At 33.3% G+C, this 12,525-nt stretch overlaps 1 protein-coding gene across 7 annotated transcripts in view; it reads left to right on the forward strand.

Annotated features, from left to right (window-relative positions):
• The window catches only part of CACNA2D1 (calcium voltage-gated channel auxiliary subunit alpha2delta 1), a 434,706-nt gene that overhangs the window by 393,677 nt on the left and 28,504 nt on the right, over positions 1-12,525 (forward strand). For 4 of the 7 annotated variants that reach the window (XM_074869856.1, XM_074869858.1, XM_074869857.1 and 1 more), the window contains 8 exons: positions 1,663-1,754; positions 3,656-3,716; positions 5,472-5,569; positions 8,678-8,762; positions 8,975-9,037; positions 10,006-10,109; positions 11,381-11,467; positions 11,831-11,898. In XM_074869856.1, coding sequence (XP_074725957.1) covers positions 1,663-1,754; positions 3,656-3,716; positions 5,472-5,569; positions 8,678-8,762; positions 8,975-9,037; positions 10,006-10,109; positions 11,381-11,467; positions 11,831-11,898 — 658 coding nt within the window. The remainder of the gene's footprint in view (positions 1-1,662; positions 1,755-3,655; positions 3,717-5,471; positions 5,570-8,677; positions 8,763-8,974; positions 9,038-10,005; positions 10,110-11,380; positions 11,468-11,830; positions 11,899-12,525) is intronic. The other 3 variants (XM_074869859.1, XM_074869860.1, XM_074869861.1) reach the window with 1 other exon arrangement.

Consider the following 12,525-nt stretch of genomic DNA (forward strand, 5'->3'; position numbering starts at 1 on the left):
ACCATGCTACTGATTATCTCTGAAATCCATATCTATTTCTGACAAGTTTTAACTAATTAGTACTGATACAGCTTTGTAAGTAGAAATTACATAGTGAATGGCAGGAAGAACAAATAAAGTAAAAAAAAGTAAAAGCACATGCCCCCTTGAATGAAACTTAAGCACAAAGCTCTGTAACATTAGAAGGAATGTAGAAAGTTGACATTATCCAAAACGAGTTGAGGTTTACCAAGTCCCAGAAATTTAAACTACTCTAGTTCAGCACTAGATGGTACAAATATTGAATCAAATTTTTACCAAATCAATGTTTTTATCGTGGTGCATTACAGTAGTCCTCAGCCAAGCTGGTTCCCATTTTCTGTTGTGTTCTGCACAGGTGTGCAGCCAATGAGAATGCAAATGTTAATTTGCATGTAAAACTAAAAAAAATCAGTTTTAACAAGAGAATGCAAATGTAGGATCTTTTATTCAGTATCTCATTTTTGTGTTGAACTTCCTCTATCTTTATAGTCTGTAAGAAAATAAAGTTTTTTATCAGACTATGCCATCTAGCAATCAGTAAAGAAATACATTTGATTTATATGACTTCTTAATTCTCACTGAGCTCCTTGGCATGAGATACAGCAATAAATCTATGGAGTCACATTGCAGAAAACCTATTAAACATAAAATTATAGATTTTAATTAGCAATTTCTGCCAGCCAGTAACTGTTAATGACAGGTAAACTGCTCCTGATTTCCCTAGAGGAGAATTGCTGAATATTTAGTGATAGCCTTCTACCAATCTCACTTACATTCTGTTTAAATGGCAAATGTATCATTAAAGGTCATCTCATTTATGGCTCAATTGTACAACTTTTTTAATGTTAATTTCTGCAGCTATCCAGTAGAAATCACTGCATTTCTACAGTGATGAAATCCAAGTGCAAAAATTAAGCATGCGATATGGGAGATGATTACTCATACCTCCTGTCCTTTACATATCATTTTAGAACAGAACTCTTCTACACATGTATTGAATTTAGTTGCAAAAAGAAGCGCTGTATTTTTTGAACAAGAATAAATATAATCTAAAAGAAAATACATTTCAAATGCTTTGCAAATCTTAAAATGTTATTATACAATGATGTTCAAAGGTTTTTAGTGGTGACTGCATGATTCAAGAAAATATTTTGCGTCTCAAATGTCATGTGAATTCAAGTATTGCCAGATACATTTCCTAATGAATACCAATAGTTGTTTTATTGGTAAAAAGAGAGTCTTTCATTATATAATGCATGCAAATCAGTGCACTACTACATGCTGTTTTTTTCAGTGAATGATGAGTTCAACGTGTGTTACACTGAGATGCTAAATGTGTTAGAGGAAGATACAAGAAATCATGTATTTTATTATTTGCAATTATTTTTAAATTCCTTGCTTATCAGTTAAAAAGTGCATTTCATAAATAAGAATGAAAATAAACACAGGGAACTTCAGGTCTGGCATGAACCTACTTGTGTGTATTACAGAGCGTGAGACTGGCACGTCACTATATGAGTATCTCATCTCATGATGATCCAACTTCCAAACTTGTTAATTGCTTTCAAAACACATAGAAGCTGAAACTGGAAAACGGCTGCAAATAACATAATTGCTTTACTTGTCTCATTTCTATTGCAGTTTGGCATTGGTGTTACCATCATACAGCTTTTATTATATTAAAGCCAAAATAGAAGAACCGATAACTCAAGCCAGATGTAAGTACTATGAACGTTCCCTGGTTTTGTCTAGTATTGCCAAGTCTCAGATTCACTTCAAAAAGCAATTTTTAAAATTCATAAATTTTGTGGAATTCACTGATGTTATCATGATGTACCCAAAATCTGCAGCAATGATTCTAACCCATTATAACATTCAAGGTCCAAGAAATATTCTATAAAGATAGAATATGTGCAGGTACCCCAGTTCCACTAACAATCCCTTCCCCCTTGCTCTGTGCCTATTGAATCATTGCTTTGTGTATCCTCTGTTGCTGTCATTTTAAGGGTCTGGATACTATTTTTTTCATTCTATTAGCTAAATGTCATGATATAGACTATAATAGTAAAACTTTTTTTGTTATTTTTACAGTAGTTACAGTATAATATTTAGCAAATTTCCTCTGCTGCCCATAGGAATAGATTAATGTGAAAGTGCTGTTTTGTTTGGCTTGAAGCTAGGTTTTTATTTTGCATTTTACAAATAGTTTGAGTGGATGTTTGTAGTGTATTTTTGGATTAGACTAATTTCAAGCCATTTACAGATTCTGGAGAGATAATTGGAAATTATACTTGTGGGTGTTCAGATGCTTTTTTTTTTTTTTTTAATTAGGTGTACTTTATCTGTAATCTAGATAGCAGACAAAATAGAACCCATCACATCCTTTTAACTTTATCCAAGGGTTATGATAAACTTGAACAAATATGCAGTTAAATAGAAGGTTAGAAAAGGACTATGGATCTCTCTGGCAGGCATAGATACTGTTAGTGTAGAGAAAACTTAGTTAGCAGTAACTCACTGTGCTCTACCATCACCTCCTGCATATGAAGTAGAATATGACAAGTTTCTAGCAATCAGTGATTTATTTTGTAACTTTTTCAAATAGTAAGTAGTTTAAAATTAAAGTTTTACTGAGTGAATATGGTTCTCTTGATGGATGAGATCATCTGGTTTTGCACTTATATCAATATAACCTGCAAAACAGACCCTTGAAATAGCCACAGTATATAGATGGTACTTGAGAAATAATTGAGAAGGACGTATTCTTCAGTCTTCAAAGATGTGTGTCTTTTTTCCAGACTACAGCTGTATGTAAATTGAACCTTTGATCTATCTATGTACAATATTTTTATTCAAGGGGCTGTTTGAATAAAATATTGGTTTGTGACCCCTTTTGCTTTACCCTGTTTTTTTCTGTTTCCCTGCTTTCTCTTTCTGATGGATAGTGGCAATCAAAAAGGGCAAGTATATTCTTGTTGCTCAATTTCCTTCTGTTTACTGCAGTTGATATTTTTCACTTGTATTTCTATTCCTACTGGATATTCTCCTCTGTATTCCTCATCTCAGAATTTTCCCATGAACATTGGGTACCATAGCAATAGAAAAAAAAGAAAAGTGTTTTTCTGTTTTCATGCACATTTCAATATGTTGTTAATCTCTAATCCTTCATTGTCTGGTCCTATCAGTGTTTAGTGACACCAGCTTTTAAAGCCATTATTTTCAGTAGCATTGAAAGTGATGCTTATATGGATGAGTTTTTTAAACTTTATAGCAGAAAATACTAGAAGCATTTTCCTTCATGTTCTAACAACTCGGTGTCCCAAATATTTCTCTGTATCAGACTGTAATTCTAATGAAAACATCTCATATGTTTTCATGTTGTCATGCTAACAGAACATCTCTAAGTTATTAGATACATTATTGTTGCCAGCTGTGTTTTATATAATAATCAAGTAATTTCTTCCTGTGAAGAAGTGAAATACTGAGAAGTATACAGTTTATTAGTAGGAAAGTGTCTCAAACATTTCTTTCTAAATTCATGGATGCATGCAAAAGCTAGTCAAATATTTTGAGAAGAAAAATTATGTCAAAAAGCCCAGTTTACTTACTTGGTGTTTACTCTTCATCTTTGTAGATTCGGAAACACTGAAGCTTGATCGTTTTGATGAAGCTGGATATACGTTTATAGCACCAAGGTTGGTTAATTTCCCAGTAATAAGTATTATTTCAGCAGTAAAGAAGCACTTGATCAGATTAATGACATTTACAAAATACAAATGACCAATAATGTTTCATTTTGGTGAAAAATATTAAGTATAAGAGCAGTTATTAAATTCATGTTTTACAAGATCAATCTTCTTGCTGGAGTGTAAATAGCACCTTCAGGCTCTGATTCCTGTTTATATTAATCAGAGGGCTGTAAAATCTAATATTGATATTTTAATGGAAATCTTATACTCATTTGTTCATTTCTTCTGATTGTGAGTTTTAAGATTTTACACTTTGTACCTTAGATTCTCATTTGTAAAATAAATACCATAATATTTACCTCAAGATGTTTTCCAACTTTAAGGTAAAGTGTTTCAAATCTATCTATCACTTATGGATGAATTAATTTTTGATTCATTGAACATAAAAAATTATTGAGTCATTGAAAATTGATTAAGTTCATTAGTTCCCTGTTTTTTCATGTGAAATTGTGTAGTCCTTGTTGCCCTTGTAAATGTATGTTTGCAAGGGAAACATGGTATGATAAATAGTTGTTAAGTATTAAGTTCCTCTAAAAGATAGTTATGATCAACAAAGGAAATGCTGTACCATCAAGATCAGTTAAGAATTGTTGCATTTCTTGTTTATCCTTTTAAATTTCAATGAATAGATTGATTCATATGTAAACCATAGTCTTCTATCTTCAAATGTATTCTCAGCTAAACTGTTTAATTTATTTTTTCTGAAGGACTGAAGTTATTGATAATCAACTGTATCAATTAGCAGTTTTCAGCAAGTTCCTAGTTGGTAGGCTGATCTGCATGAACAAAGCTTGTTTGATATGAAGCTCTGTTTAAATGTGAATGTTGTAGTAAGGCAAATTCTGCCTGTAGTCTTTCAGGATCATGGTAAAGTAAAGGGTAATAAGATAGCTTAATCATATGAATTACTTAAACAGACTTCTTTTGTTTGTAAAATTAATTTAATATAAAAAGCTCATTTAAAAAGAGAGCTCCCTGCTTTACTGCTGAATGCTCTCTACATTTTAATTATAGTTGTTTAATGCCGTTCATCATCTAATATTTACCTTTAAAATGTCCACTGACTTTTATCGTGCTTACTTGCACTCAGTGAATTGCCCAATGATATATTGCTTTATTTTATTACATTATATAAAGGACAGTAGTTTACTGTTTATCTGTTTTCCATATGTCAAAACAAAGACTGTTTATATGCTTGTGTGTTGTGTAACATATTAAAATTGCCTTTAAGACTTCTTAGAGGATAGGCCCTAATTCCGTAAATCCAGCCTCAACTGAGCATGAAGTGACTATGTTTTAATCAGCAGTCCATGTACTTTCCAGTACAGTTTAACCCAGGAGCAGGCTACATTCACTGGGCATTTTCTTGTTTAGTTTACAGACTCTATAATTTCCTAATTTCATGGCCTACACTAGTCCTGAGTGCTTTTTGTGGGAATCTATGCTCTATCTCATACATGGAATTTTCTTATAATTCAAATTTAGGCAGGCACTTGAACACTTTATTTCCTGTAGGTGCCTGAAATATTCAATATGGCCAACATTCAATATTGACCATGGCAGTCAACTGATGAAATAGTGCCAGCAACCTCATTGTAGTTGCACAGTCCTGCTTTGACTTTAAAATTGCTGGGCCGTATTTGTCTGCTTTAGTAGCAACGGAAACAAATCTGAGAAAACTGATATTCTGTTGTTTTTCAGAGAATACTGTAATGATGTAAAAAAATCAGAAAACAACACTGAATTTCTATTAAATTTCAATGAATTTATTGACAGAAATACTCCAAGCAGTCCGTCATGTAAGTATTCTTCTCAATTCACTGAAAGTTTTGCTTAGGAAAATATTTACTCATAAATGACAAATCAGTCAAAATGACAGCTTTCATGCCCAAATCATGTGGTTTTAGTTTTTATCTTCACTGATTTTTTTTTTTTTTTTTAGTAGAAATACATCTAGTGTTGTGATTTTCTACCCAAGGTAAAGACTGTAAAATTAGTTTGTAGTTTTCTGGGTTTATTTAAGAAAGTTTGCAGGGCATTATACATCCAATGTTCTCCACAATTCCTCTCAGCATTCTGTTCTAGCAGCAAATAACTCCCAGTTCTCTTTAATACACTCCAAATATTTTGAATTTATGGTTTTTTCACTTGAGCATGTTAGCCAAAGTAAGTCTCAAATAGGCTTCAAAATCTTGTAATGAAATCTTCAGTCTGCTTTCTTGCCAGTTTGTATAACCAGTAAAGAAAAGGAGCGGAGAACCAAAATAGCCAACAACCAGAATAAAAGTAAAGTTCTATTGCTGGTTCACAAAATGGTTAAAGAGATCTCTCTTGGGATTGAGTTGTTTAAGACCACAGATTCATGCAGCTGCTGCAGTGGTGAGCACTGGGCTTTGGGAAGGTATTCACATTTTGAAATTGGACCGTAAACTCCATTTAGAATAAAAAAGAAGTTATGATTTTGAATGAACCATCAGTAATGCATTAAAGTCTTGTTCTCATGAAAAATTCAATGTTTGGATTTGTTTATGCATACAAGTCTGTTTAGCACTATTAATAATTTATAAATAGTTGGAATACATATTTTTGTCTTGCATTCCCCAAGTCTTTTTAACATGTTCCTATCAGGGATCACTGATCAATTCAATAAGAATCTCTCCGGTAGACTGTGTAACTGAAGGAATGTGCACTTAGATATGAGGTCTTCTCACAAAAGTTTATTTTTGTGTGCATGAGTTGGTGTTTGTTGTTGCTTTTAATAAAGTGATCTTATTCATTGACATATTGTTCACTGAAATGTTACTTGAGTCCCTTGACTCAATCATGGAAATGAAAGCATTCACTTCAAATGATTAAACCAGTTAATAAATGAAAATTCTATTATAATATTCACTAGTCATATGAGCAAATATTGAGGATACATTTAGTGATATTGTAGCATACCCTATGGTTTAGGAAGTAGTTATGTCAAAATGTTATCAAATTATTGTTATATTTCATTTTGGAATCCACACCAAAATTTAGTTTTTTCTTTCTTTTTTCTAATAATTAAGTTACTTTAAAAATAGTCTCCTGAAAAGTAAACAGTGCTGATTAAAGGAAACAGGGGCTATGGAAATTATCTCAGATAAAAATGCTTTTCAAAAGACATAACTAGTAAAATCCTCAAAATGAAATAATCTATATACTAGAAGTTTAATGACTGTTATATTTTGACTCACCCCATCCAACTTTAACCTGTTAGAAGTTAGCCAGAAAGTTAGACAATTGCCTCTGTTGTTACTAAGGGGATAGTAAAAGTAATTCAGCATACTTGTCTTCAACATCTGCTTTGTATAAGTAAGGCTCACTTTGTAAAGGTGCATGTGGTACAAGGGGATCCTAAACAAAAATTGCATCCAGTAAAATATTAGGAGTCTATAGTAACAGAGATAAATATCACTCTGAGAGACATATTTAGATATTTGTATTCAGATAGGATATCAACTTAATTTCTAGGAAAATGTGGGTGCAGCAAGTCCCTCCAAATTTCATCCTTACATTAATTAGTAGGGTTTTGTCATTACTTCCACCCAAAGAAATATTTTTAAAACAGTACCCTAACTTATATTACATACCATACTATGTCATTGTGCATGTGAGTAGGGAAGGTGAGTCTATGGCATTTAATGCAGTTTAACAGGTTTACCTAACTAAGCCATGTAAATCTATCTAGTGAGAATTAAATTGATGTATTAAGATGGTATGAGACAGTGGTTCCCACTGGTAAATCGGAGCTGCTGGCTCTGTGCATAGCATGCGCACACATTCAGGCTTCAGTGGATTTTATGGAAAAGCCTTTTTGCTAAAGCTTATGAAGCTTTTCCATACTCAGACACATGTCCCTGTTATCTGTTTTGTGAAAACAGACTGAATTGCGGTGTTTTTTTAAAAAAAAAGGTCAATATGAGTTTTCTGAAATCTGGGACTTAGGGTGAAGCACAGGGCATGTCATGGGTCTCTATGGAGCAAAACTGAAGAAAAGTTGAGGGTTTGTTTTTTTTTTTTATTTTTCCCCAGAAGGAGTTTTTGGTCTCCTCAACAAGGCTTGGCAGAATTCAGAGCTGCAGGTTCTAGTCCCAGAACAAGTGATTTATCAACACTGATTTAGTGTGTGACATTGAACACCAAGACCCAGATTTTCCCTTCACATTATTCAGCTCCAATTTAGCCCTGTTCTATTTTCCATAGGTAAAATCTGTTTTAACGTGCGTGCTTACTTCTGTTGACCATTCCTAGAACTTTCTCTTGCACAGTGGTACTGGAAAAAATGCTTGAGAAGCACTGTCTTCAAACCATCTTTTCAAAGATATTTAAAAATTACATATACATCTGAGCTACTAATTCAAAATCAGTTTATTTCCCTGTACCCATTTTCAGATGGAAAATAAGGTTCTTTGAAAGGCTGGGCCTTAACTGATTTAAATATATTTATATTGTAGTTGACTTATCTCCATTTTTGTAGCATGTAAGAGTAAGTATAACTAAGAATTAAGTGTTGTTTCATTGCATCACCTGAGATAAAAAGTGTTTGAATGAAAACATGTTTTAAAAATAGGTTAATTTCCAAATTTAACATAGGGACTTTACAAAGTTGGGACCTGTACCCTTATCACCTTGCTTATTCCTATGACACAAAGATAGGTTTTTAGGATACAATGAAGGAAAAGTTTAAGTGAAGTCACCAGTGTGAGAGCAATCTATTTAACAGTAAGTACTTGATGTAATCTGGAATTAGACAGTATGTCTAATAGAAATGGCCCAATTTTTGTGGCTGTAGCATCTTCACAACTCAGAATTTTCTTTTAGCCTTTTAATGAAACTCCATGTCATATGGTTTCAGATGAGTGTCTTAACTCTTTTGGTAGGTAATACTGATATGGTCGTTAGAGTTTTGCTGGATGCGGGATTTACAAATGACCTTGCCCAAAATTATTGGAGTAAACTGTCTCTGTAAGTATTCTTTTTATTGACTGTGATCTTTTTGATGCATTTCAAAGTTTGATAATAAAGTAATATATGTGTGTGTATATACAGACATACAGTTAATGTTTACACAGGATAGATATTTAATTCACAGTTATGCACTTAAATGGCAACCCTTGACATAGAAACTTGTGAGAATTTAAGTCAGTTTTCATTTTAAATCTTATTTTTGTTTACAGTGATGGAGTTGTTGCACAATTTGTTGTTACAGATGGTGGAATTACTAGAGTGTTCCCAAAAAGGTAACAATTATAAAATAGTATAATATGATAATTTTGAAACCTGAAAGGTTGGAATGTTGTATAATGGATTTATTGAATGAAAAACAACTTCTCCTACAGTCTAATCTGGACTGATAACTATGAAATGAATGGTATGTCTTGTTTTTCTTTGATTTTACCTGTGTCATTGCTTGAAACTGATCTGTAGCATTATTTCCATAGCAGGTCCTTGCAATCCAAGTTTCTAATCAGTGTAGAGTAGCAGTAAAAGCAGTGCCCTTGTAGTAGTAGGGCCATGCTAATACCTAATTACTCCAAAGCACTCATTTGTTTGGCAGGCTGACAGTCTGCAAATACTGTCAAGCGGTAGGCTTTTTTTAGACTAATAAGAGCAGGTCAAATGGTCCAGGAGCTTCAAGAGAGAAAAATGTATCATTACCAGAGGGTAAAAAGAGAATGTGAAAGTGGTCATATAATAAGCTTGACACCCCCATCAGTGACTGGCAATAGTGAAGGCACTGCTACAGATACACTGGCAAATGGCAAATTTATCTATTTTCTAAGGTTATTCTGTGTTTCTGCAAAATGGGAAAATGGCAATGAATTTTACTCCAAAAATCAGTTTCTCTTCTGTTTTGGTGTTCATTAATGATATAAAGTCTTTTGGGATGATTTCTCAAGAGATAGCATGTGATATAAAGGTTTGTTTATGTTTTGTTGTAAGTAGTGTTTCAGTTATATTTGTCTCAGTAGATCTAAAGATGATGAGACAAAATCCATGTCATTCCAAGAATATTATTTTCTTTTTTTTCAAATTTTTTTTTAATAATTGCACCTGGCAGTTAACCAGTGAAAGCTGACAAAGTCTCAGGACTGTATGAATGAATGTCACATTATTTCCAACTGTGAAACATTAAAATAAAACCCTGCACCACAGCTTTAATGAGACTCTAACTATCCTTTTTTGATCACTATTTTTTTGTGATTAGGGCAGGAGAAGATTGGTTGGAAAATGCTGAAACTTATGAAGTCAGCTTCTATAAACGGAGTTTAGATAATGACAACTATATTTTCACAGCTCCGTACTACAACAGTAAGTCATCACTGTTTTGAAGTGTCAGGGCTAGCTAGTCCCATATAAGTGTACTTGTGGACATTTCCCATACCAGTTGAGGTCACTGGCAAAGGATGCAAGTGTCATACTTCATAAGGAAAAAAATCTTGGGACATCACCCATTATTAAGGAAAAGGTAGCTAGGAGGGCATTAAAAAAGGGACATCATCATTTGTCAACTCTAGTGGCCCTGTATGCTCAGAATTAACAAAGCTGAAAACATGCAGAGTACTGGTATTCATTTATTATACTGAAACACTGTTTTACAGAGCTGCTTTGGCAGGATAATTTTAAAAGGAAGTGAAAGAAAATTGCACTCACAGACAATAACACTACCTAAAAAAGCCTTATTTGAGCTGAGTTATGTATACTTCTTCAGCACCAAACTTAACTAGGGGAGCAGGTATAAGTCTACAGAGTCCACAACTCTGTCCACTGCACCACTGCTTAATTTAAACTTTGCTTTTGAATTCTATTTCAAATTGCTGTTATTCACCAAAACCAGTTTGTCTGAAATACTTTGATATTTAAAACCTATATACGCACAATGTTAAGTGCTCGTCACTGATGTGAGCAGCATTAATCTTGCCAAGCTTGTCTAAAAGCAGATGCTACCACAAATGACATACTCCTCTCTTAAACATATGGGATCTTTTATTGCTGTTATTTCATACTTACTTATTTCATCTTTTCTCAATAAAATATTAAGAAGGTAATTAACTAAATTCCCTGAAGCCTTTGTTGTTCCTCAAAGAACTCCAGGGAATGTACTTTTAACTTGCTTTTTCATACTAAGCAGTGCTGAAAACAGGCTGAAGTCTGTCAGAGAAGTAATTGCTGCTTAGTGAGTGGTGTCAGTATACCCTGCATTGAAAAATACACAGACGACAGCAGGATAAAATCTTTGGCTCTGATCCTGGTTTTAACAGAGCAGCTCACATGTGTAAAGCTATTCATGGTTCTGTTTGCAGAAAAAAAAAAAGTCTACAGTAACTTTATGGAGCAGTGAAACCATGTACAAAAAGTGAATGAAGAAAAGTAAACAAAAGTATTCCACTTAGTCACCCATATGTTAGTGATCTGAACTATTACAGGTGATAAATGCGTAGTACAACTGGGTCAGTGCTTTTGAGTAAGGATTTTTTTGAATCATTCTGGGTATTTGAATGATCATTAATTTCAGTTTCAGAGGAAGAGGCTTTTATATCACCCTAACCTTTTTTTTTTATTTGTCCCTTCTATACTCTCAGAAAGTGGTGCCAATAGCTATGAAACAGGTATTATGGTAAGCAAGGCTGTGGAAATAACAGTTAATGGGAAGCTTCTGAAACCAGCAGGTAAGATAGAGTGCTGCTGAAACTCTAAATACATCAGTTATTTGGTTGTTGCTCAACAGTGAATTAGAAATTTAATTGAGATTTCAAAAGAACTTCACTTTTTATAACATTATTTTCTCTGAGACTGTTTTAATCTTGCTAGTGGAAATCAAGCCAAAGATCTGGTTGTGAGTAAGAGTGCTTAATTTATTAGTCTCATGAAGGATGTTGGTGGTCAGACAACTGAGCAAAACTCATATTTTGTACTTTTTCAGTTTAATAATTTAGATGTTATTATAATTTTTCCCTCTTTTTTTAGGATTCTACAGTTACCTTTTTTTTTTTTCATTTTACTAAAAAAGACTTTCATGTATTTCTTGTTAGTTGTTGGAATAAAAATTGACGCAACCAGCTGGATGGAAAATTTCACAAAAACCACAATCAAGAGCCTGGTAAGAAATTGACCAAGTCTTTTTTGAACTTTATTTGCATTTCTCAAAGCTTCAGATGCAAATAGGTCTAATAGCTCTTTGTGCCAGAGTCACACTGATGCATAGTTGCCAAGTAGTTGTGGTATTTAAATCATCCAAATGCACAAAAAAGATCTATGTTGAAATAGGCTGTATTTTGTACGTGTCTTGCTTTCATAATTACAGAACATGGATAAAGACAAAGAAATATTACATATTCCAGCCAGTAGGCTCCCTACTAAGATTATACTGTAACAATGAATATAATCTGCAAAAGAATTGGTGAATCTATTTTTATTTAATATAGAGGATTGATAAGCAGTAAACAGTAAGGATTTGTAGTACAACCAACATCACAGCATTTTAGCAGAACTTCATGAAATAGGTGCTTAACCCTTCCATTCCTTACATCTAATGCTTAGATATAAATGGGAAGGAGGAAAGGCTGAATGGAAGAGAAAAACTAGGGAATTAGTAAGACATTGGGAAAGGAAGGGCACAAAATGAAGACAGTTATGGAATAATTGGATGAGGCAATGTTGCTTGGTTGATATATTAAGGGAATTGATAACAGTGGCTGGCCATTGTAGATATTAGAGCTGTAGTTCA

Source organism: Strix uralensis, chromosome 5, assembly GCF_047716275.1.
Source record: "Strix uralensis isolate ZFMK-TIS-50842 chromosome 5, bStrUra1, whole genome shotgun sequence".
Taxonomy (NCBI): Eukaryota; Metazoa; Chordata; class Aves; order Strigiformes; family Strigidae; genus Strix; species Strix uralensis.